The sequence below is a fragment of the Mesoplodon densirostris genome, chromosome 5 (genome assembly GCF_025265405.1).
Source record: "Mesoplodon densirostris isolate mMesDen1 chromosome 5, mMesDen1 primary haplotype, whole genome shotgun sequence".
Taxonomy (NCBI): domain Eukaryota; kingdom Metazoa; phylum Chordata; class Mammalia; order Artiodactyla; family Ziphiidae; genus Mesoplodon; species Mesoplodon densirostris.
In genome coordinates, this window is record NC_082665.1 from 47,849,342 (window position 1) to 47,875,870 (window position 26,529).

At 40.8% G+C, this 26,529-nt stretch overlaps 2 protein-coding genes across 3 annotated transcripts in view; one reads left to right on the top strand and one right to left on the bottom strand.

Moving 5' to 3' along the window:
• Window positions 1–10,523: 10,523 nt before the first annotated feature.
• CMSS1 (cms1 ribosomal small subunit homolog) overlaps window positions 10,524–26,529 on the top strand; it is a 391,750-nt gene continuing 375,744 nt past the window's right edge. For both annotated transcript variants that reach the window (XM_060098676.1, XM_060098677.1), the window contains exon 1: window positions 10,524–10,693. In XM_060098676.1, coding sequence (XP_059954659.1) covers window positions 10,630–10,693 — 64 coding nt within the window. In that variant the 5' untranslated portion in view covers window positions 10,524–10,629. The remainder of the gene's footprint in view (window positions 10,694–26,529) is intronic.
• Window positions 21,340–26,529, bottom strand: part of LOC132490362 (filamin A-interacting protein 1-like) — a 142,778-nt gene continuing 137,588 nt past the window's right edge. The window contains exon 5 of the mRNA XM_060098679.1: window positions 21,340–21,472. Coding sequence (XP_059954662.1) covers window positions 21,340–21,472 — 133 coding nt within the window. The remainder of the gene's footprint in view (window positions 21,473–26,529) is intronic.

Sequence of the window (26,529 nt, forward strand, 5' to 3'; positions counted from 1 at the left end):
GCTCTGAGGCCAGGCTCAGAGAACCAATCTCAGCTCCTCTATTTAACAGCTGTGATATCTTGAATCAATTATTTAACGTCTCTAAACTTCAGCTTTTGCACCTGTGAAACAGTAGGTGATAATAGTAACTATCTTCTACATTTGGGGGGGTGGGTGAAGTTGTAGAGTGTGTTATGTAGGGGCAACAACTGCTACTATTTACTGAGTGACAACCATGTACCAAAATGCTTTAACTGTTTTTAGGTATTAACTTAGTTACTCCTTATAATGACTCTTATTATTAGCTCCATATTACAGCTGAGGCAAAGTAACTTGTCCAAGATCTAATAATGACAATGCCAAGATTTTAACCCACACATCTGGCTCCATAGTCCATGCTCTGAGCTATTACACCATACTGCCTAAAGGCAGGAGATAAAAGTTCTCGGCTGCCTGAGGAGCAAACAACTGCCAGTGAAGGTTTAGAATATTAGTTTGCCTCAAAAGAGAGAGAGCTGACCTCAGTTATTTCTTAGTTACTGTCCTTACCAGAGACAAGGAAACAGCCAGCTATCAAAAGACTATATACTGACAGATGTCATGGTGACATCCTTACCCCTTAGGAGATGTGAAGGCAGTTGGCTTTAAAAACTGAAGGGAAGGGGCTTCCCTGGTGGTGCAGTGGTTGAGAGTCCGCCTGCCGATTCAGGGGACACAGGTTCGTGCCCCGGTCCAGGACGATCCCATGTGCCGCGGAGTGGCTGGGCCCGTGAGCCAGGGTCGCTGGGCCTGCGCGTCCGGAGCCTGTGCTCCGCGGTGGGAGAGGCCACAACAGTGAGAGGCCCTTGTACCACAAAAACAAAAAACAAAAAACAAAAAACAAAAAAGTGAAGGGACCACCTCACACCTATTAGGATGGCTACTATGAAACAACACAGAACAGTACAATACAAAACATAACAAGTGTTGGTGAGGATATGGAGAAATTGGAACCCTTGTGCACTGCTGGTGGGAAAGTAAAATTGGGCAGCAGCTATGGAAAACAGTATGGAGGTTCCTCGAAAAATGAAAAATAAAATTACTGTGTGACCCAACATTTCCAGTTCTGAGTATATACCCAAAAGAACTGAAAGCAGGGATGCAAACAGTTATTTGTACATTCCTGTTCATAGCAACATTATTCACAATATTTAAAAGGTGGAAGCAAGCCAAATGTCCTTTAATGGATGAATGGATAAACAAAATGTGGTATATACATACAATGGAATATTATTCCTTCAAAAAAGAAGGAAATTCTGCTACATGCTACAACATGGATGATCCTGGAGGGCATTATGCTAAGAGAAATAAGCCAATAACAAAAGGACAAATATTGTATGATTCCACTTATATGAGACACCTAGAGAAGTCAAATTCACAGAGACAGAAAGCAGAAGGGTGATTTCCAGGTGCTGGGCGTGGGGGGAGGAAGGGATGAGGAATTATTGCTCAGTGGGTATAGGGTTTGATTTGCAAGATGAAAAGAGTTCTGGACATGGATGGTGGTGATGGTTGCAAAGCAATGCGAATGTACTTAATGCCACCGAACTGTACACTTAAAAATGGTTAAGATGGTAAACTTTGTTATGTGCATTTTATTGTAATTTATAAAAATAATCTAAAAAATAAAAAAACTAGAGGGAAAACATCTGTTAACAGGACCAACCCGTGATGTAGGAGTTAACTGAAAATGACCTCCGGCAGCCGCCCTTACCTCCACGTTCACCAGTGTTCACCAAATGGGTGAGGAGTCTAAGCAGTACCACAGTGGTGGTCCAGAAACTGCAAGTCCCAGCCTCTCCCAGGGAAGTTCTGCAGACCACTGCGGGGCTGCCACCTACTGCACCTCCTCTACTTCAGTGGATATGACCGTCTAGGGAGCTTAAGACCCAGCCTCTTGAGGCAGACAGTCCACCTTCACCCAGTGACTCCAAAGGACAAACTAGAATGAGTTTCCTTTCTTCGTCAAGGCTAAACATGCAATCACCATGTCAATTTTCTCGTTCCAAAGGTGAAGTTAAAGATCAGGTGTTTCTTCTTCTAAATGATCTTTAGAGCTCATACGTATTCAAGATTTGAGCTTTTTTTTAAAGTAAGTTTTACTTTAGCCACCTGACCGCACCAGGCCCTGTGGGGAGAAAGATGGAAAATTCACTGCAACTCTAGGCAGGGTATCCCGCGGCCCGTAGGAGACAGGAAGTAGGCATAGCTTCTAAGACTTGCAGGTTCCCAAAGAACAAGTTCGCCCTCTTGTGGCCAGAGGAGAAACAACAGCTTCACAAGCAGGGTTTTTTTCTTACATGAGAAAAGTGGGTCAGGAATTCACTCTATCCTGATAGAGCGTGGATGGTTTGTCTCTGCTCCACGACGTCTAGGGCTACAACTGCAGGGGAATCAACACCTGGGTCCTGTAATCATCTGAAAGCATCTTCATTTACGGGTCTGCCTGTTGATGCTGGCTGTCAGCGGGGACCTTAGCTGAGCTGTGGGCCAGTATACCTACATATGTTCTTTTCACGTGGTTCCTCTGTGCGGCCTACCTTGGGCTTTCTCACTGTATCACACCTGGATTCCAAGTGAGCATCCCAAGGGAGCAAGGTGGAAATGCACAGAATTATTAAGATTGCGCCTCAGAGGTCACAGAATATCCTTCCTACCATATTCTATCAGCAGAGGTGACAAATGCTGGCCCAGATCCACAGAGAGGGAAGCAGACCCCACCACACAACAGAAGGAGTGTCAAGGTCACATTGTAAGAAGAGTATGTGGGATGGGAGACATTTGTGGCCATCTCTGAAAAACACAACCTGTGATATGTCTACCTGGATATTTAGGGTCTCATCCATAGTGCATACTCACTAGCGGACCTGGACATGGGACATGAAGATCCACACACTTCTGCTCACTCCCTAGTTCCCTGCAAATGCTTCTTCCCAGATCTCTTTGCTATTGAACTCTAAATAGTATATCTTCCAGGCCCTTGACCCACTCAACCACACAATTCACTACTGCTCAAGACTCTGTATTTATCCTTAGCTCAGACTATTTCTCTCTCCATTCGAGGGAGATAATTAAATGTACATCTTGAAGCTCTGCCCACTAGAAGGATTCTCCTCACACTGTCCTCTAGGGCCCCTCCCTGAGTGGGACTGTAGTGCAGTAGCAGTCCATTTTCAGCTCTACTAACATATCAAGCCTGAACCACTCATGAATATTTCCTCTAACATCATCAGCTGGTCACAGGAAACACCTCATGAAGCCATAGGTGTGAGTGAGGAATACAAGACACAGAGATCTTTACCACCTGTTCATGTAAATTACTTATGACTTCTGGACCTGCTTAGATGTGATCCCATATATATCATTTCTATTTTTCAGTGGGTTGCTGCTGTGGGCACCCAACCTTACAAAACCCAGGTCTAAAAGGGCAGCTCTGATAATATAATCATTTGATGTTCCATCGTCAAATGCTCAGTTTCTGCTAGAACTTAGTATCATGCCAGTAGCTGCTTTTTGAATGGTTCGGCTACTGAAGGTATGGCCTTATTCTAAAACCCTAGGAATTTCTGAAGGTCATGGTGAACAATAATAAGCAACAAAAAGACTTGGGTCAAAGGAAATTTGTGAAATATTCTCAAAGTACAATTTCTGGCCTGACACTTTTCAAGAAGCAATCTCGTCACCACACCCTTTGCCCTGGGTTTATTAAAGAGCTATTTCAAAAAGCAAAATAAATAAATGAATACATAAATACATACATACATAAATAAATCCCTATGAGTTTGTGCTGTGATTCTGTGATTTCAGGTCCTGCCAGACTCCACACAGCATCATCAACTCTCACCTAGCACCTTGGAATCTGCCACGTCATTATGAACTAAGGGGAAGGGCAGCTTGTGTCACAGCCTGGACCCACTGCCAAGGCTTCTCTTCTTTTGATCCTACTCAAAACTGGCAGCCTTTTGACTCAACTGATAAGTGAGTTAGAGCACTATTTCTAAGTGTGGCATAGGCTAGCTGTAAAATCTAAACAGGTGCACCAAATACTGTTCTCTATTTCTTGCATAGGTAGTAGGTGGTAGGAGATGAAAGATGCAATAACTTTTCCTTTCCCGTGAAGGGGATACCAGGCGTGCCTCATATATCCAGACTTCTAAAAACGTGATAAATGTTGCAGGGCCCTGAATATTTATGATTTATCTCTCACACTTTGGCATGTATGTATTTTCCCAGGGCAACCACAGTACTGGCCATTTCCTGCTCCCCAGATCCAATTAATACTATATCACCAATAAAATGGATTAAAGTGATGTTTTGAGGAAGAGTTCAAATAACCATAGTCCTTATGAACTATATTATGACAAAGATCAGGAGAGTTAACCAGCCTTGAGAGTGTTCATAGGAAAATATTCACAACCTTGAGTGAATATGAACTCAATTTTTCCCAAGTGAATGCAAACTGCTTTTGATACTTTTTCCTGATAGGAATCAAATACAACACATTTGCCAAAGCAAGTGCTAGAGGCTGTGTTGATTGGTTCAATCAAAGATATAACACCTGGTACATCCTCTATGCTTGAAGATACCATGTGATTAAATTTACAGCAGTCCACCATCATTTGCCACGGTCCATCTGGCTTTGGAGGACCATACTAGTAAACTAAACCCCCTGCAGCCTTTAAGTCTTTTAGGTTGGCGTTAATCTCTGCAACTTCACTAGAATGAGATAGTGCTTCTAATTTACTATCTTTGAAAGGACTGGGGAAAGGGAAGGCACTTTCAGGGGCTTCCACATGACCCTTCCTACCCTAACGGTTCTTACTTTATTGGTCAGAGGATCAATGTGATGGTCCTACCAGCTGCTAAGTACATCCATCTCAATTATGCACTCAGCAACTGGAGATATGACCATAAGTTGATGAACCCATTGAAGCCACCATGAAACAGATTTAGGCCAGGACTCTGTCACCTGGCCCCTGTATGCCCCACTCTAACGGGGGTTATGGTGGCAGTTTGGATTCCCTGTGTCAATGTAGTTACCCTGTATCCAACAGCCCTTGAAAGAGCTGGGTATTTCCCATTTCTCCAGTGGACAATTACTCTGAAAAATGGCCATAGTTTCCTTTGGGAAAGGTATGAGTACAAATTGTATATACTGGTTGTGTTGCAGAGAACTTCCTCAGGGGTATCCAGATTCCCTTTAATCAATGGATTCTTGAGTTTGAGAATTGGCTCATATCTGGAAACTTGTCCAAAGATCATGCTTTTCCATTTTGGCAGTTAAAAATCTGCGTTCTGCTTACCAGCTCTTGATTTTGTTGTTGTTGCTATGTAAGTCAATCAATACCCTCATTAGCTTTCTATCTTGCCCCTAGGAACTCATGGTCTGTGGAACACCACAGATCTCCTACATTTCAAGGATCCCTGACCGCTGATTAAATTCACTTTGCTTCTGATGGTTCAGTGCTGCCAACTGCTTTCACTATTCTGGAATTCTATCATACTCACGGACACTTGGGCATCTCCTACTGTCACCTCTGGCCTACACAGGACAGTCACCATTGAGTCTCTCAACTAAGTCAGTGCCCACACACTACTGCAATCTTATGGTGAAAGAATTGTCCTCTGGGCCCTCCCAGGGAAGAGAGTCAGCTGGTAGGTGCTCTGGTCTCACATAATAAATCCATTCTAAAGTCCACCACTGAGTCTCCTGACCCTTTCCTTAATAATCTGCCAAGGCAGTCCCGATGTCTCCATCTCATTTACTATAGGTTACCATTGTGTCTAAGCTTTAAGATGCCATCCCCACAGGATGTTAGGACTTCACAGGACATTAAATCATTGGCCACTGGGGAGTGTCTCCATATCAATAACCTCTCTCCTACCCAGCTTCACACACTGCTGGTCCAATACTCTCAAGATCCATTACCTTAAGAAATTTGTGGTTCCTGTTGATATGATATATATATATATATATATCTCATATATATATATATACACACACACATACACACACATACATATATGTGTATATATACATACATGTATATATATACCTGTAGTCTTTCTTGTAAATAAATAATTTTCTCCTATAATAGGGGCTGTACTTTCCACTCTGTCTATGCTGAGAACTAACTCTAGTTATTGGTGAAGAAGCAATGAGAGAAGGTGAGGGCTCAAACATCATCTTGTGAGGCAACTGACTACAGTGAGGCCTTGAATGGTCTCCAGGTAATAAGAGGCTATTTTCCTCCAGCAAGGGAGAAAGGGCCAGTTCTGTCAGCCCAGAAGGCTCAAGAATCTGGAAGTTCAGGAACCGCAAGGACATCTACCCAAATGTCTCCATCTCAGTCTCAGAGTCCCTCTCCTTCCGTTTGAGGACTTGACTTGACCATAGGTAACATATCGGTCTGTGCAGTCAATCTCTTTGTAGCTCTGCTACCCTTTTGATCAAATTCTGACCTGAGGGCCTCCCTGGTGGTGCAGTGGTTAAGAGTCCGCCTGCCGATGCAGGGGATACGGGTTCGTGCCCCGGTCTGGGAGGATCCCATATGCCGCGGAGCGGCTGGGCCCGTGAGCCATGGCCGCTGGGCCTGCGCATCCGGAGCCTGTGCTCCGCAACGGGAGAGGCCACAACAGTGAGAGGCCCACATACCGCAAAAAGAAAAAAAAAAAAAAAAAAATTCTGACCTGAATTTATAGCACAGTATGGTCTCTGGTTGCAGAAGGGCCTCTTTTAAGCACTGCTAGGAAGGACTTCTAGTTTTCTCAGCATATTTGGAATTGATAATAACCAGCCAACTCCACAATCTTTAAAATTACAATTGCCCCATATTTTTCAAGTTAAAGCTATTGCACAAGCCAGCATTTCCCCTTCCACCTGTACGTCATTCTAATCTACCACAGGTGAGTGACTGTGGTTTAGTTATTGTGATGCTACAGTACACCAGCAGTTTTTACCATTCTTCTTACCACTGCCAATTATGTCCTTGTTACCATCGGATCAGTGAGTAAATGGATTCCCAAGTTTTGTCTTGAGGGTCTGCTTTCTAGGGTATTTCCAGTACCAACTGTCTTAATTTAGGTTGCTTCTAAAGCAGACCTTGAGATTAGGACTTGGGTGCAGGTATATTATTTGGGAGGTGATCTCAGGAAGCACAAGTGAGAGACTGGGGAAAGGAGACATGAAAAACAGAAAAGGCAATAAAGTGTCCATCTGGGGACCCTTCAAAAAAACTGTGCAAAACATATTTCAGAATTGTGCCACCAAAGGACAGAGAATCTGGAGCATTATCTACTAACACCTGTTCCCTTTTGGTTGAGGGTTGCCCTTGGGAGCATTAACTGCATTGATTCTTGGGCTGAGCAAGCTGCCATGGTGCCAGAGAAGCAGATGGTAGGGATGCTCAGGGAGGGAAGTTGTCAACGTGATGGAAATAGTCTACCACAGCTACAAAGAAGCTCAGATATGGGCCAAGGGAAAATGGAGCAGGGCATCAATAGTATTGCTTCAAAGTCATAATGGAAGAAGACAATATGATTAAAAGGCATTGTCTCTGCCCCCTGGCTCCTGACACAGAACTCCTAAATTCCTTGGAATTTCCTGAGTGGTAGGAGTCTTTTTTTCTAATAAGGTGTCACTTGGTGGGCTCCTGGACAGGGGATGGTCACCAGAAACACCAATCCATGATTAAAAGCTTGGAACTTTCAGCCCACTCCCCATCCTCCAAGAAGGGCAGAGGGGCTGGAGACAGATAATGATGAATCATGCCTATATAATGAAGCCTCCATAAAAATTCCAGAAGTATAGGGTTCAGAGAGCTTCCAGGTTGGTGAACAGACCCATATGCCAGGAATGCCACACTCCAACTCCACGGAAACAGAAGTTCCTGTGATTGGGACCCTTCTGCACCTTACTCTATGCATCTCTTCATCTTGCTGTTCATCTGTATCCTTTATATAATAAACTGGTAAATATAAGTATTTCTCTGAGTTCTATAAACTATTCTAGTAAACGACTGAACCCAAGGAGGGAGTCCATGAGAATCTCTGATTTATAGCTGGTAGGTCAGAAGCATAGGTGACAACTGGGGACTTGTGACCGGCATCTGAGGTGGTTGGAATTCAGGGCCAATAGGAAGACTGATCCTGGGATAAGATCAGGACAGTGGGAAAGTGAACTCACATGGTAAAGTAGTAAGACTGTCTGGCAGCTTTGAATGTCATTTGAGATAAAGGGTCATTATTTGGAGTTCTTAATGAGTTCTTAATGAATAGCACTTAACTTTAATGAAAACTTCTCTTTTGTGTAAGTGGATATTTTCTCTTATATTTTAAATTATACAAATAACGTGTTATTTGTACCACAAAAATATACGTAACATACCTATAAGTTATAAAGCATAATACTTAAATGCACATCCACTCTACCTGAATTAGAACTTTGCCAATAATTTGCATTTACCTTTGTTCTTCCTAAGCCCATCTCCCTGACCACTCCCCTCCCCCACCAATCCATATCCTTTTTTTTTTTTTTTTTGCCTCACCACACTGTAAGGCTTGTGAGACTCTAGCTCCCCAACCAGGGTTGAACCTGAGCCCTCCGCAGTGAGAGCATGGAGACCTAATCACTGGACCACCAGGGAATTCCCCCATCCTGAATTTCGTGCTTACCAGTCTCTTACCTTAAAAAAAAAAAAAAATGAATTTTTTTGCCTGAAATTTTTTTAGTTTTCTTTGTATCTGAACTTTACAAAATGGTATCTGAGACTTGGCTTTTTTAAATTAACCATTATATTTCCAAAGTATATCCATGTTATTATGTATGTTCATTCATTTACTCTGCTTCATTGTGTGGTTATATTGTAATTTAGTTATCCATTTTCCTATATAAAACATTTGGGTTGTTTCCACATTTTTGCTATTATTAACAGTGCTGCTGTGAATATTCTTTTATAATTTCCTGGTACACATATGCAAGAGTTTCCCAAATGTATATAGTTAGGAGTGGAAATTGCTGGATCATAAGGTGTGTATGTTGACCTTCACAAGATTTTGCCATATTGCTTTTCTAAGTGGTTATACCAATTTACACTTACAGCAATAATGTTTAAGAGTTCCCACTGACACACATATTCTCCAGAATTTGGTACTGCCAGACTTCTTAATTTTGTCAATTTACTGAATGAAAAACAGTATCTCATTGTAGTCTTTTTTTGTATTTCTCAGATTAATAATGAGACAGAACATCTTTTCATATGCTTATTGGTCACGGCACTTCCTCCTCCTCATTGGTATTTCTTATCTAACTTTTCAGTCAACCACCATAATTTCTGCCATCTACATTTTCTCATGAAAGACACATTACTTTCGATGATTACAGATTATTTTACATTTGGCATATTTATATAGCTAATATCTTCCCTTTTAGGGCGTTTAGGACATACTGATAAAGTCTAATCAGTAATGCATTTATAAGCCACCTATTAGTTGGGTGGGTTTTGGATAATTTTCACATTTGGCTAATCCTATCCTCATCAGATTAAGAGTCCCGGTTGTTTCTGAGAATGTATCCTCATCATTAGTTTAGACCTTCATCCTTACAAGTTGTAGCTCCTCTACTTGAGTTGGTGAAATCTGGAAGGCGGGATCGTACCCTACTCATCTTTAAACCAGTATTCCAATTACAGTGACAGGCACATCACGTGTATTTAAAGCATTTTCGTATGATTTTCACCTCTTGACTCTCCTGAAAAGTATCGTCCACACTTAGTTTACAGCTGGCCCCAGCCCTCGGCGCCCAGCGGGTTTTCCCTGCCCATCTCTGCCACTTGAGGGAGTGAGACAAGCACCGTAGGTCTCTTACCTCTACTTGGGCAGCAACGGGCTCCCTTCTTCTTCCCTTGTTTCACAAAACCGAGTGGGGTGGGGGGCGCAGTCGAAGAGAGTGCGGTGAAGTCGACTATAAACTCTTCGTACTTCTAGGGTCTGTCCGTTGGCAAGCCCTTCTGGACCAGTCAACATTTGCTTTCCTCATATCGTATAAAAAGAGCAGTACCCTCATCTACAAGAAAGGTACAAAATTCATGGTCATGGTTTGTGTACGTTTTTTTAAAGAGCAAACTGTAAAAACACACCGACGCCCAAACACTAACACACAGACGAAAACACACCCACGTGCTATGGTCTTCTCCCGCGACTCAAGGCCTTTGAACAGAGGAAAACTGTCTTAGCGTTCCGTCTCCCACTTTCGACAATATCTATTCGGCAAAAATAAAACCTAAACAAAAAGTTTTAAAGGCAGCACTTAAAAAAATGATACACTTTTTCTGCTTACGTGTCTTCCTTTCTTTCGGCTTTTGTGGGGGTTTACTTTAAGTCTCCAGACTGATCCTGCCCGTCCTCACTGGTGTAGAAACTGCGAACAGTTAAACGCAGCTGCCGGGGTGGCGAGGCGGAGGTTGTGACGTCATCGCCGCGGGGCGGAGGCGACAGTGTCTGAGGAGAGGCTGAGCGTGCTGCGACGCCGGCAGCCCGGCTCTGAAGTAGCGCGAGTCCCGGCCAGCGCCCGCTCCTCACTGGTGGTCGGGCCACGTCGAGTCCCGCGTGAAGATGGCAGACGATCTTGGAGACGAGTGGTGGAAGACCCAGCCGTCAGGAGCAGCCAGCAGCCCAGGTACCCACTCTGCCCGCGCTCCTGCGGGACCTCCCCGACCCCACAGCCTTCCGTGCGCCTCAGCCCGGGCCGGCGCTGCCTCTGGCGGTCGCCGCGCTCTGCCCCGCGGTGGTGCACACCGCCGTGGGGTGCACGCGAGCGTCGCGGAGCAAGTGAAGCAAGAGATATACTAACACGTGAAACAGACAAGTGTGACAGTAATTCATACTTTCCCTCTAGTCAGGAAGGACCCTTTTCCAAGCTGTTTTTTGTTTGTCCTTATTTCTTAACAGATAAGACAGTTTTCGCGGAGACAGGGAGTTTGGGCTTAGCGGTTAAGGGTTAACTCCTGGGTTAGGTTCAGACTGCTTCTGTTCAAATCGCGACTCCAGCCTTTTAATACTGTTTAGCCTCCTTTTCCTCATCTGTAAAATAAGCGTAATAATGCCAATTTCATAAGATTGTCATGAAGATAATACAGATGATGCACTTTAGCACAGTGCTTGGTACATAATATGTGAGCAGTAAATAAAAGCTTTAGTTTTTCTTGCTATCGTTAGCAGCAGCAGCATCATATCATCATCATATCGTTTGGACTTTTAGAGCCTGAAGGAGACTTGGAGATCCGCTTGGACTCACCCATTTGACAGATGGGAACATGAAACCTAAAGATATCAAATAACATGACAAGTTCACATAGCTAGTTGGTGTCAGAAACGAGAGTAGAATTCAGTTAACACAGTTCAGACAATGTTTATTATGCTACGTGTACCTACTGCCAATGCAGTGAATATTTTATCCTTGAGTAGATAGTGTTAAATAACTACTCACCACAGGCTGGCATTGAACTTTTCAAGTCTCATGGCTTAATATACAATTGTTTTTTTTAAATCATTCTTCAGAGTCTGCCTCTCTTCTTTACTAGATTCTAAGATTTTTTTACGGTAAAACCAAAGGCTGATTCATGTCTGTAGAGTCCACAGGACCCTGCACATGATTGACAGTTGATACATATTTGCTGCAATCATTAATATTGAAATGTGAGTTGAGAAATAGCCATATGAAAACAACGAACAATGTTTCAATGCTGTACTACAACATTGTTTCCAGAAGGGCAGGCTTCAGATACAAACAGAGCAGATGGCATTTTTCAAAAGGTTGCCAGTATAATATTTCATTGATTAAACTTCCTGACTCTTTTGAGGCTTTGTTTTTAGCAAATGTATGCTTGTGCTTGAAGGCACAAATACCTTTTTTTTGCAGGCTGTGGTATTTCACGTTTCCTTTAATAGCTCCTGCCCCCCCATAACTGAGGTGTTAAAAACTATATTTTATGGTATGATTCAAGGATAAATGCCAATTAAGAAACAGTCAAAATTTTTTGGAGTGGTGAAGGGGATCTTAATTCTTGGTTCTAGTCCTGTTTCTTGCCCTCACCAGCTATGTGTCTCTCAAGTTAGTCACCCTTTGAAAACAAAGAAATTAACATGTATTGAATATCTACTATGTGCCAGATATTTTCATAAATATGAATTCCTTTAATCTTCATAACATTCTTAAAGGGTAAGCGTTTTAATTTAATCTTCATAACATGCCTAAAAAGTAAGTATTACCTTCATGTTTAAATGAGAAGCAGAAAAGTTAATTGTTCTTAGGAACACACAGCAAGGGAAGAGGTTAGTCGAGCACCTGACTTTCAAAGTCACACTTTTCCCACTATTACTGTGTGGCTTCTCTGGTCCTCAGTGTCATAGTCTGTGAAGTGAGGGATCCTTAGAGATCATCTTTTTAAGGGTTTTACCAACCAAGAGTTTTAAACGTTGAATCTAGTTAGAACTGTAAAGTGCTACAGCCTCTTTCATCTAAATTGCCAGGATTCCCATCAAGATATGTTGGAGTCCCTTGGATCACCCCACTTCTTAGGTTCCTTCTAGCTGTAAGATTGAGCTTTGAAAATTGCTAACATTAAATTTATCAAGGGCTTTTGCTTTGTTAACTGCTTTGAAGATAGGTGAGTGTATAAGCTTCCTTGAGATCTGCTTGATTGATTATTTACCAGTGATTTGTTTAAATAATCTTAATAATGTTTCTAATTCAGAAGAAATCACAGCTGCACCAATTCAGGTTTTCTGATCCTACCTATGTTAATAGAGAAAGATCAGCCTAAAATATGTGGAATTATATATTGTTTTGAAAGTCAGAGGAGAAATAGTGCCTTAACTCAGAGAAAGGAAAGATAGTTGTAGTAATGCCTTTACTCCTGTCGTGTGTTACACTACTTGCCTGTAAAAGTAAACATCTTTCCTTATCACCTGTTTCCAGTTCGTGCTTATGGTGGCGAGGTGATGGAGCATTTAGTCATTTATTCAACAGTCTACATCTATCTACAACAAAGGCTTAACATCTGTGGTTATGAATTCTTGTGCATGTTTTCTAAGAGCAAACTGTACAAACACACGGATGCCCAAACACTGACACACACTGTGTATGATATTTATCCAGCTGTCTATCTATTATCAAGGAATTGAACTATGTTTTTGCAGTTTTCATGACTTCTTAGATGAGGTGTGTAACTTAGATACCCTTACTAAAGCTCTCGATCTACGTATGACCCTTTTTGCATACATCTTATGGCTTTTCAAAACCTGTCATTTTTCTACAGGCATTCCTTATTTTATTGCACTTCACTTTATTGTGCTTCGCAGATACTACATTTTTCTTAAACAATTGAAGGTTTGTTGTGACTCTGCATTGGTTAGCATTTTTTAGCAATAAATTATTTTTTAAGTAAGGTATGTACTCCTTTTATATGTAATGCTATTGCACAATTAATACAGTATAGTGAAACATAACTTTTATATGCACTGGTAAACCAAAAAATTCATGACTTGCTTTATTGTGATACTCACTTTATTGTGTCTGGAACCGAACCTAAGTATCTCCGAGGTATGCCTGTATTAGAATCCTGCATTGTACTGGAGCCCAACATGGTACCTGGCACTTAGTTGGTGTTTGGTAGATATTAACTGAATGAGTGAATGCATTTTACAGGACTTTTGGTGATAGTATACACAGGTAGATATATAATTTCTCATACAGTCTAGACACTTTTGAGAGCGGAAGGCCATGCTCTTAGAATTTTGCTGGGGCAGTCCACTTGAGATGTCTGGTCACCCTGTTGGTGTCATCATTGGTGGTGATTGGAGTCATGGCCCAGGGTAAGACAACTGAGAATTGCCTCTGCTTAGGTGTGTACAGCACAGTACGCCTCAGCAACAGAGCCTAGGAATCATCTAATGATATCTAATATTTCGTTTCACTTCATTTCACTTATTTCCTTATCCCCTGCCTACCTTAAGAAATTATGTGATAATAATATATAATACGGCATGTATGGTAGTAAACAATACATGCAGTGGAATCATAACTGCAAAACATTAGTGCTAATGCACCAGGTGCAATGCCTGAGATTTCATGTATTGACCAAACTGGGCACTTTCTCAGTGTGAAGCAGAATGTTTATTCACGTCATGGTTTTCGTGACTTACGGAGCAGAGCCGAGAGCTTCTGCTGTTGGAAGTGGTCAGTTGGTCATTCACTTACTAAAGAGAACACCCATTGTTTTCCCTTTTTATTCCAATAATATGCCTATTAAATTACCAAGTCCAGTGTCCAGTAGGCAGCTGGGTATATGAGTCTGGAGCTCCAGGCTTGGAGCTGGAGATAACGAATTTAGGAATTACCGGCACATATATAGCTTACTTTTTTTATATATAAATTTATTTATTTTTGGCTGCGTTGGGTCTTCGTTGCTGCACATGGTTGCAGTGAGTAGGGGCTACTCTTCATTGCTGTGCGCAGGCTTCTCATTATGGTGGCTTCTCTTGCTGCGGAGCACGGGCTCCAGGCACACGGGCTTCAGTAGTTGTGGCTTGCGGGCTTTAGAGCGTGAGCTCTAGAGCACAGGCTCTAGAACACAGGCTCAGTAGTTGCGGCGCACGGGCTTAGTTGCTCCGCGGCATGTGGGATCTTCCCGTGTCCCCTGCATTGTCAGGCGGATTCTTAAACACTGCGCCACCAGGGAAGTCCCTATAGCTTACTTTTAAAGAGGATGTTTTTAGCAATCTGCAAAACTCTTTGCCTCCACTTCTTTTGAGGAGGGTTTTTCATATGCTCCCCTAGCTTATTCTGAATTTTTTTTTTTTTTTTTTTTTTTTTTTTTTTTTGCGGTACGCGGGCCTCTCACTGTTGTGGCCTCCCCCGTTGCGGAGCACAGGCTCCGGACGCGCAGGCTCAGCGGCCATGGCTCACGGGCCCAGCCGCTCCGTGGCATGTGGGATCCTCCCGGACCGGGGCACGAACCCGTGTCCCCTGCATCGGCAGGCGGACTCTCAACCACTGCGCCACCAGGGAAGCCCTATTCTGAATCTTTGATGCCATCTCTTACCAAGCATCTAACTAGAAAACTGAAGTGTGAAGACACTTCTGTGTGCAGTGCCCGGAAATTGCAGGTAACAATACTAATTTGCATTTGTTAAGTGGTCACTCTGTGCCAGATACTTTTTTGATTGCTTTACATGTACTGGTTCATTTAATCTTTATAAGTATACCATGATGTAGGTACAGGTATCTCCATTTTTTAGATGAGGAAATTGAGGCACCAGGTAGTTTAGTGATTTGCCCAGTGTTATTCAGTTGGTAAGTAGAGAGGCTGAGATTCATAGACAGGCAGTCAGAAACCGGTCTGTGTACTTAAATTTCTCAAAGTTAATTATTCTAATTATCAATGATAAGAATCTCATCTCTAAAATAATAATCCTTTATCAGTTTAAAGAGGCCCATAGTTTGTAAACCTTTTGTTTAGATACATCATTGTTATCCAATTGTCTATTAACTCTTAGACTCCCAAAGTGTACTCTTCTAAAGAATGCTGATTACTCTGAGATACAAATAAGCAGGTTGTACCATTGGACTTTGAGAACAATCTCTTCCCAGGAACTCATACTTGGTCCTAGAGCTCAAGGCTCACATACCTGGCTGTCTTCTTGATGTCTATACTTATTTGATGAGAATGTCAAACGTAAATGAGGCCCAACTCCTGAATTTTTCGCCAAATCTGCTTTTTCTCCAGACTTCCCTATCTCAGTAAATTAAATCACCAACTGCCCAATTTCACAAAGGCCTAAGCATGTTCTGATTTATTCATTTATTTACTTCCTTCATCCTTTACATCTGATCTATCAAGTCTTGTCTCTGCCTCCAAAACATATCCTGAGTCTTTCTTCCTTTTTTTTTTTTTTTGTTTGTTTGTTTTTTTGTTTATGCCATCAGAGTACATGCTGCCATCCTCACTTGGCTAAACCTCTGTGGTAAACTTCTAACAGGGCTCCCAATTTCCATCTTGTCCCTCTGCTTCAGTCAGCAGACAAATTGATTGATCAGATCACATTCCTGCTTAAACCTGTCACTGGCTTCCCTCCAACACACAGAATAAAACCTAGATTGCTTACCATGGCTGGTATCTGCTGGAACTTACTGACTCCCCTCTAGTTTATGCTGTACCAGCCACACCAGCCTTCATTGGGTGCCTCAACAGGCCAAGCTCATTCTGTCTTAGCCCTTTGCAATAGCTGTTCCTTTTCCTTTCTGGGCTGTCCTTCTGAATTTTGAATGGTTGGCCTTTTCTTGACATTAAGACCTAAGTTCAAACACACCTCAGTTCCTGTTCAGCAAGTGTAGAGTAGCTATCTACTTGCATTATCATGTTGCAGTAATTCTCATCAGAGCACTTATCACCAACTATTATTTTCCTTATTAAATTATTACAATCTCCCCACACTAGTATGTAAGCACCATGTGAGCAGAGATTTGTTTATCTTGTTCTTTGCTGTATCCTTAGGGCCTATAGTAGTATCTGGGTACTTAGAAGGCACTCATTAAGGATTTGTTCATTAAGTAATTAATTGTTATTATTTCACAGCCACATCTTGGAGACTTTAACATAGGACTTCTGCGTCTAAAGAAACTTGGTCCACTGGAAGAGTTGTCAAAATCCTGCTTAGGCTTTTGACGGACTTGGCAGATGTTGCTTTTCTCTTTCTAAAAATACATTAGAAGTCTGTGTTTTATAACTGTGTCTACTATCATTTTATTCTAACCATATTTGGGTTTAGTTTTGAAATTATATATTTGAAAGGACAGCAGACTTTTGCTTTGTAAATGAGCTGACAATTCCTACTGGTAACAGCTTTTGTCACCTAGAATCAGTGTGATTGTTAATTTTGTTTGAGATTGCTGGTGTAAGCATTGTAAATATTTTTGTTGTAATATTTTATCCTTAAAAATCACATTGCTTTATCTATGCTGAATTCCTTCTGGAAACGGTGAAGTTGGGGAACACCTTGGATTTTTTAAACCTGAATAACTTAAGTGTGGGTTTTTTTTTCCTTTTTTCACACCAGAGTTTCCTTTTCTCACATCTATAGGCAGCCATGAATAGTAGATGTTGTAAAGCATTGCTTCTACATATAAAATTCAGACTTGGAATATTTACAGTAGATGTTAATAACATACAACAGAGGATCAACTTCAGAGCATGTTGTTTTCAAAATCATTTATTGAACTCTCATGCTTGGCTCTCTTTTAGACACTGTAATGGAGTTAGAGGGAAAAACATAATCTGTCTATGGGATTTATACATTGATGTGGTTCAATCAAAATGCAAATGATGTTCTTTTAACACAGATGCTTAAGGGCAAAAAACAGGTAGGATAAATTTTAAAAGGTGAGAGGAAGGAAAGAGGAGAGGGATAGGTGCAACATTTTTGTTCTGTACTTGAAGACTGTGTAACAAAGACCAAGTTTTACTTTACTGTATACAATTTCTATAATTCTTGCAAATGATTAACCAAGTGGTTCTTGACAACAATTATGAACGTTTAAAGGTACAAATTTATACATCTTTCTCTAAATAGCATGTACAGTAGCTCTGCTGTCTTAGAAAATACCAGGAATTTGGAAGGCCTAGAAATAGTTCCATTTCCCCCTTAGATTCAACATTAACACATTACATTATTTTGTGGCACAAATCCTTTCTCATCTGATGTTCTTTAGTTGAACACTTTAGGGCTTTCATAGAAGTATACATTTTACTAAATATCTCACAAACAGCTTGAAATATAGTTTCCCCATTTTCATCAGCTTTCATAGAATTCTTAATTGCATTCTTAAATTGCTAGCATTGCTTTTAAAAATTAGTTGATTAAGCTCTTCTTAAGCTCTTGAGCTCCTTGTTAGTCTAGTTCACACTAGACCAGAGGTCAGGAAACTTTTTTTGTAAAAGGCCAGGTAGTAAATATTTTAGGCTTTGTTGGCCAGTGTCACAGCTACTCAACTCTGCTATTGTAGCATAAGAAATGATGAGATAATAAATATGTAAACAAATGAATGTGGCTGTGTTCCAATAAAACTTTATCTATAGACAATGGAGTTTGAATTTCATGTAATTTTCACATCTCACAAAATATTCATCTTTTGATTTTTTTTTCTATTTAAAGATGTAAAAACTATTCTTAACTTGCAGGACATACAAAAAGACAGTGGGCTGAATTTGGCCTGTGGGGTCTTTACATTTATAAACCCCTGCCCCAGACTCAGTGTCAGACCCCAAGAGTTATGTCACATGTCCTCAAAAGCAGGAATTTGAAACCGTCCCAGAGAGAATTACTCCATTACATCAGTTACTCCATTACTCAGTCCAGAATTATCAGTTATGTGTGAGATCAGTCACTTTCCTGTTACAATCAGATACTTTATTCTAAAATGTTGCAAGGAGATTAGTTCAGAAATCATTGAAGCTAAAAAGATGAACAGCTGAGGAAAGACTCCAGCATACGAAATCATACAAAAATTAAAATTCTTGTTACAATTTGAATGTGTTTTTGTTCACTTGGATTTTTATCTGCTTCCTTTTAAAAATTTAACTTAATAAAATCACTATAGAATTATTAGGATAGCTTCTTTTATTTTTATCTTTGGAGGAATCACATTTCTGCAGAAACAGGATTATGCTCAGGAGGCAGAATTCTTTATATTTTGGTTGTTTTATAGGTCAAACACCATTTTGTTGAACTTATCCCAGGTCTAAGTTGTTTATGCATTTTTATTGCACTACATATTGCTTTAAAATAAGCATAGTTTTTGTTAGGATAGATTGTGTTATTTTAAAGACTTTTGTCTCAATGGGATTAGAACTGTGTTACCATTTAAAGATAGGTTTCTGCTGCTTGCCATAGAAGTGTAGCTATTTTCCTATCCTTTTTTTAGTTATTTGTACAATATCTTGTCTTTCTTATCTTGCTTGCTCTTGAACTTATGCCAGCTTGGCATGAAAATGTACTTTAGGGAGTCTCTTAACATAGCAGAAAACAATTCTGAAATCTCTAACGTAAAATATATTTTGTGTTCATCTTCAAGGTAAAACATTCCCAGGGTATTGAGTCTTTCTAGGAGTACTGTTGGTGCTTGTTTTTCCTGTTTTGTTTCATGGTTTTCTTCAGTCTATTTGGGTTCCACCCTAGGAGGTTCAGTGTTTTTTATTTGCATTAGCATAATTATCAGTGTTGAATGTTACCCAGCATATCTGCTTTTCCTGACCCTGTCATATACCATTGTGATCTCTTAGCACCTTTTCTCACTTACGTCTTGACTGAATGGCCCTTCTCTCCCTCATTCACTCATTCTCTGTTCGCTGAATATTACCTACTAATGTCAGGCATAGCCCTAAGCCCCCTACACGTTTTCCCACTGCACCATCCACCCGTTACTGCCCTGCACTTCCTTCTGAACTGTCTCTCTTGTATTTTTTTCATGTCAGAGGGTCATCATCTTTTTTTGTAGTCCACTCCTTCCATTCTCTTACTGCTTTCATTTAACTTAGACTTTTCCACTTCAGGTTTTTAATTCACCCAACCTCCTCACCTTCTCCCTATGCTATTGCCTGCTGACTACTGCACATCATCCCTCTTTGGCTTGTATAGCTCAATGCTACCCAGGCTTCCAGCTCCTTCTCCTCCTCCTTGAAATTGAAGTGGGTCCCAAGGACATTTGTATAGTGACATCAATGCATTGAATTGGGCTTGGCTGGATGAATGTGAAGATGGCAGTTCCTTTGCTCCTGCTCTGCTGACTCCATCCCAGGACAGCCAGCTAAAGCACTGTCCTTAACCAGCAGGATTTCTTCCAGGATCATGCATCCAGTTCTTAGTGCCGAATCACAGAAAACCTTGGGTCGTGCTCTTCATAGAATGTATTTATTTTTTCTGACTGAAGCTTTGTGAGATATAACTGTCTCCTATGTCAGAAATGCCTTATTTGTCTTAAAATATCATTGTGTTACTCTATCCACACTAAATTACAGACACGTTTCCCTTGATTCAGTGAGTTTTTAGTGTGAAGAAAAGAACTACTTTAGTTTACTGCCAGGGAACTGAGCCCTGCCTTGTAGATGACTGGTTGAATTCAGTTTTCCTAATTGACGTACTCATGGATGATGAGAACTGGGAGGGACCTGAAGAATTATTCAGCTTTTCTGTTTTACATACTAGAAACTCAAGGCTTAGACGAATGAACTCCAAGCTCAGTGTCAAATGAGTGAAAAAGTGGAATTGGAATTTGAGTCTCCTGATCCCAAGCTTTTTTTTGAACCAACTGAGTTTTCAATAGTGTTGATTCAGATGTGACTAAAGAATGTCCTTTGAGATGATAAATTGTCTTTTTTTTTAAACATCCAAGACAGTAATTCATATCTCCCTAAAAGATCTTAGTCTTAGTGATCTTTGACTCTCAGGTGTCCTGATAACTATAGTAAGCAATGATACCAATCTAAAATGGTTTGCTTTACAAGCCTAGCCATGAGATTCCATGGCCTGTATATACAGGAGGGGCAACTTACTAGGGAAAGTGGGATGGAAGACTAAGTGCCAGCAGCCAAGTGTGCACACTACACCAGCATTTATCAGATAGGCCACACAAAGGACGTGTTCAGCTGTTACTCATTTTTGTTGTTCCTTTCTTCCTTGTAACCAAGAAGTACCATTTGTTTTTTTCCTCCTGGCCATAGAGAAATCATATTTTTAGAACTTAAAGTATGATTTTAATTGTCCTGCCATTTTGATGGAAATAATCTGACTTTCTTGAAGCCGATTAGGAATCCTTGATACCACATCTTCTTGGCAAAGTTCTGTGGAATGAATTACTTCTGGGTTCACCAGAAGACTTTCGAACTGTTCTAATGAATTCAGTCCTATTCCAGGCTAATGATAGTCCAATTTTGGGTTGGATTACAAGTAGGATGAGGAGTTGGGAGGATTTGGGGTGTGTGTCTGGGCCTGTGATTGTGTGTATATGCATATACATATATAGTTAAAGTAATTGCAGATGTCCTGCTCTTTCAGGATGATATTCACCAGGTCCAGCAACCTGTGAATGAACCATCTGTCTGTTTGCTGTTTCACCATTTCCTGGAGAGACGGCCCTTCATCTTTGTCCTTCCATACTAGTAACATCAGCTTTCCAGATATTTCTGTAGGTGAATGTATCCAGGCAGTACATTTGCATGACTTACCTTTTCCCTCCCATGTGGAGGAAAGTATTAGAGGTGACAGTCCTTATGATGTGTCGCTTCCCACAGCCAGTCTTATCCATAGACCCTGGGAGAGCTTTAGGGGAAAGCTTAGCAATGCCTGTAGATTTTGGTTTCGGGATCCGTGTTGGGATTCCCTGCTTGCATACCTCCTTGATCTTGAATTAAACAGAAAAACAGAAGGTGGTTAATGGTACAGTTGGTGGAGAAACAGACATGTTCAGGACATAGAGTCAGCTTGGAGATTTTGGCTTCTTTGAAAACGCTAGGTTCTAGGGACACATCAGACCGTCAGGTTGAAGAAAGAAAATTCAGTTAAACAATTCTGCCAACATGAGTTAAGTGTGTGCTGTGTGCAAGGCCCTCAAGTGTAGATAATGTTAGATACAAAGATAAATAGGTTATGTTTCTTGCTTTTTGGCAATCATAGCGTAGCGGGAGATAAACAAGAAAAGTGTCCCAAATTCATCTCAAAGGGTAATGAGATTGCCAGAAAAAGGTTAATTTCAACTGAGGGATCTAAGAGAGCTTCGCTGAGAAAGTAACATTTGTCTTGGGCCTCCAAAGACTATTAGGATTTTTAACAGCAGGAATGGGAGAGCATTCCAGAGTAAAGGAATACTTTTGGCAATGTCCCTGGGGTAGGAAGTTGGATACAGTTGAGAAATGGAATGACTTTAAATTAGGTTGTATTTGAGAAGCAGAATGGGAATGTAGACTGGGGCTAGATAGGGAAAATTGTACCTGATTCTATAGACAGTGTGTGTGTAGTAGGGGGATAGTAAGGACTTAGGTTGGGGGGAGGCACATTATGGAGGTAGAATTGTATTAATATTTGTCCACAGTTAGCCTATGAGGGTTGAGAGAGGAATCACAGATAGGTTGAGTGATCTGGACTGGGAAAGTGGGTTGTAGAGTGTGAAAGAGTAAAGACTTGATTTAGTTCATATTTGCTTAGAAATATACTCTTATTTTCATTTATTTAGGAAAAATATTCTTGGATAAGAATACTTGTTGGTAAACAGATGGGAAAAGGTCTCAGCTAACGGTAGTTCTCCCATTATAATCCACAATGATGATGATGATGATGATGATTTCCCCTTCTTTTGCTGGATCATCCTTTCCTTGCTGTGAGCTCAAAAATAGAAATCTTTTAAAAATGCATTATAGTTTTCATCATAGATTCTAATACTGTTCTTGTGGAAACCCTTCTTATATTGTTTTTCATTCTATAGAAATTTGTGTCCACATTTTTATTGTACTGATAAAGTACAGTAAAGCCCCTTGGTCTCTTTATGTAAACATTCACTTATTTTAAATGCCCCCCTAACTATTATAGCAATCATATTTAGATTTTCAAATAAACACTACACAGAATTGGCTAAAAAATATGAGTCCTTCAATAAAGGATAAACTATATGGGGAATATGGTTTCTTTTGGTACAGTCTTCTCTATGCCTAGGCACTAGGAGCGTTTTAGGCTTTAGTGTTCTTACTGACTTTTTTTTTTTTTTTTTTTTTTTTTGCGCTACGCAGACCTCTCACTGTTGTGGCCTCTTCCGTTGCGGAGCACAGGCTCCGGACGTGCAGGCTCAGCGGCCATGGCTCACGGGCCTAGCCGCTCCGCGGCATGTGGGATCTTCCCGGACCGGGGCACAAACCCTCATCCCCTGCATCGGCAGGCGGACTCTCAACCACTGTGCCACCAGGGAAGCCCTGACATTTTTTTTTTTTATACTTAATCCTAAACATAGCAAATGAGATACTGATACTCTGATATTATTCTCCTGCCAGGAAATAATCAGAGATGTAGGCAAGGCTCTTTGTTTTAGCATTATTTATAACAATGAAAAATGGACACAGTTTAAGGCTCTAACAGTCAGGATAGAGTAAATGAATTACACTATAATCACATGAAAATATCATGCTGTCTTTAAACAATTATGCTTTTCAAGATATAGGAAAATATTTATTCAGAAATGTTAAAAGCAGGATTTAAAACTATATACAAGTCTGCCTGCCAATGCAGGGGACACAAGTTCGTGCCCCGGTCCGGGAGGATCCCACATGGCGCGGAGTGGCTAGGCCCGCGAGCCATGGCCGCTGAGCCTGCGCGTCCGGAGCCTGTGCTCCGCAATGGGAGAGGCCACAACAGTGAGAGGCCCGCGTACTGCAAAAAAAAAAAAAAAAAAAAAATCAAATGTTTGGGCTTCCCTGGTGGCGCAGTGGTTGAGAGTCCGCCTGCCGATGCAGGGGACGCGGGTTCGTGCCCCGGTCCCGGGGGATCCCACATGCCGCGGAGCGGCTGGGCCCGCGAGCCATGGCCGCGGAGCCTGTGTGTCCGGAGCCTGTGCTCCGCGGCGGGAGAGGCCACAGCAGTGAGAGGCCCGCGTACAGCAAAAAAAAAAAAAAAAAAAAAAACTATATACATACTTTAACTATGTATATTTGAAGAGAAAATACTAGGAGAAAATATACCAGTGCTATCAGTGATTAACTCTGGATAATGGAGTAATAGTGCTTTTTATTTTTCTTATATTTTCTATGTTCTCCACATTTTCTAAAATAAGTATACAATTAAAAAAAGCAACACTAAGTTATATTAAGGCATAAAAAAGGAAGGAAATACTTCACAGATCAGGACATTTCTATGAACATCTGCGTATTGTGCAAACCATGAATAAGTAGCAGCTGCACTTGAAATCATAGTTCAAGTCAGATGATCTTGTAACCACAGCATTAATAATAGCCTTTACAAGATAGGTTTCAGTGATGTCCTTTAACTTTGTCAGGATTTAGATTAGTTGTCCTATTTAGTGTACAAAAACCTATGATGGGATCCTACTTAAATTGTAGATTCCTGGGCCTTACCTCTAGAAACTGTAATTCATTTGTCTATGAATGCACCCAGGAATCCACATTTTTAATAAACTCTCAGGGTGGTTTATCTGATGCAGGTGGTCAGCCTGACATACTTTGATAAACACTGCCATAGTTGAAGCTCATTTAGATGTAAGCTTTAAGGTCTTTTCTAACCTGGAACTCTGACCTGCCTGGGTGTGGGAGGTTCAACACTGTGGAAGGCCAGGGTTTCATGGCCCAGTGGTCCTAGATGCTCATCAGAACCACCTGTGGGGCTTTTAAAACACTGCGATGCCCAGGTCCCATCTCAGAATCTACTGACTCAGATTGTCTGGGAATGTGGTATGAGCACCACAGTTTATTCAGAACTGAAATCTGTCCAGTAAACTAATTGATATGGAACACAATATTGATGGGGCTTGTTTCTTATAAGCTATACTGATATGTGTTGGTGAAGACAATATGGCTTGGAATGGTGGTCATTGGTAGGGTCAGCTGCCTGAAAGTTATTGGGCTCTCATTGTTTCTACACCACTGATGGCTGCAAGTTAATTTTGGTTTTCTTGATAACTCTTGATGTCACTACATAGTTTTTACCTCTAGGTGGCAGCAAAGGCTAGTTATATTATTAGGACAACTCTAAATGTCATTCTCAAATCTTTGAAAAAAATGATGCTATTTTTTTTTCTTCTATGAATTCTATACTTGGACATGTTTCAGTAAATGAGGTATAGAGCTTTAAAATGTGTCATCTCTTGGATCATTTTTTAGAACATTATGTCAGATAGCTCCAAGAAAGTTTTATCCAAATTTGGAGTGCATATTGCAAGAGGAATCCATGCATATGCCTCTTTTAAGACCACACAGTGAATGTTCTACTCAAGAGTTGGAGGCTCCTGGGTTTCATCAGAAAGCAGATATCTTGGAGGAGATTAAGCATGTTGGAAAGCTCATTCATAGAAGAAAAGTTTTTTTGGGTTTTTTTTTTGGTATTTTTTTTAATGTTTAACTCAGTTCAACATGGAGATTGGGACTTGGAATGGAGTACAGGTCTGAAAGATGCTGAGTTTATTGAGGCAAAGGCCTTGCTTTTATTTAGGGAACAATAGAGAGAAAAGGAGTATTCATTAAATTCTTTAAATGTTGGCTTGTTTGGTCTATAGGTTCTTAAAAGAAGCGGAGCTATCTATGAGACTCTGTGTAGCAAGTCATTAGATGTCAGTGAGCCTTAGTGACCAAAAGAATTATAGAGAGGTGAAAATGTTTTATTCAAAATCTTAATTCTATAACCCAGTTTCTACTTGATCCTTGTGCTCCTTCACATTATCTTGGAGGGCAAACATCAGAACAATATCAGCATTTATGAGGAAGCTGTCAGATCCTAGTTATACAGTTAGAGTCAGGATGTTTCCTTTTCTCTAAATGAAATTAATTTTGTAAGTGCTTTGAACTTTTTGGAGATGTATTGGCAGCATATTGTGTAAGAAAGCTGTGTTCCCTCAGGAATGTTCCTGACTCCAGGGACTGCAGGGCCTCTCATTACACCTTTAGCTCTAGGGGTCAAAAGGCTCAAGGCTCCCAAAGACGGTGGGTCATTTTTATTTGTGGTCATTGGGGTGGTTCAGGGAGGGGGGCGGATTCAGGGCTGCCTGACTCCCTTAGGGACCCAGCTGTGGAATGCTTGGTCAAGGCCGTGTGTTATCAGAATAGCAGTGCTTTGTATTTTTGTTTTTCTCTGTTTAATGGGAAAGTATATTAGTAATGATGATGGATATGGTGATGAAAAGGAGGAAATGCTAAATTGAGAAAAAAAATCTTTGAAATATTATTGTCCTCTTTTGTCTTTTGTATTGTTTGGTAAATCACTGCTCATTTATTTATTTTTTTAAAGGAAACAACAGGTAATGAATCTGGCAGATAGCCTAGAGTTTCATATGCTGCTTTGGCTTTTTTCTCTTGATCTTCTCAGAACTTCCTCACTATACAATAAAACTTTATCACTAAAGATTTTACAGTTTTATATGGCAGGGGGTCCTTCAAAAGGAAACTCTGTAGTTTCATTAGCTCATTCTCACTAACCTCTTGTGAGAGAACATTTGGTTTTAAATAGAGCTACAGTGCTATGATTTGTATTTAAGAGTTGTCCAGTTTCTGAGGTGAAGGCTAGAGGAAATTGATGCCTGTATTTTATAATGTAACATGGTTTGTAGTTGTATCTAGTCACCTCCCAATCTCTCTGTAGTAATTACACCATGGGCAGTGAGGGCAATCCAAGAATAAGCATTGAAATACAGTTTTCAAAAATCCTTCCTAGGGCCTCCCTGGTGGCGCAGTGGTTAAGAGTCCGCCTGCC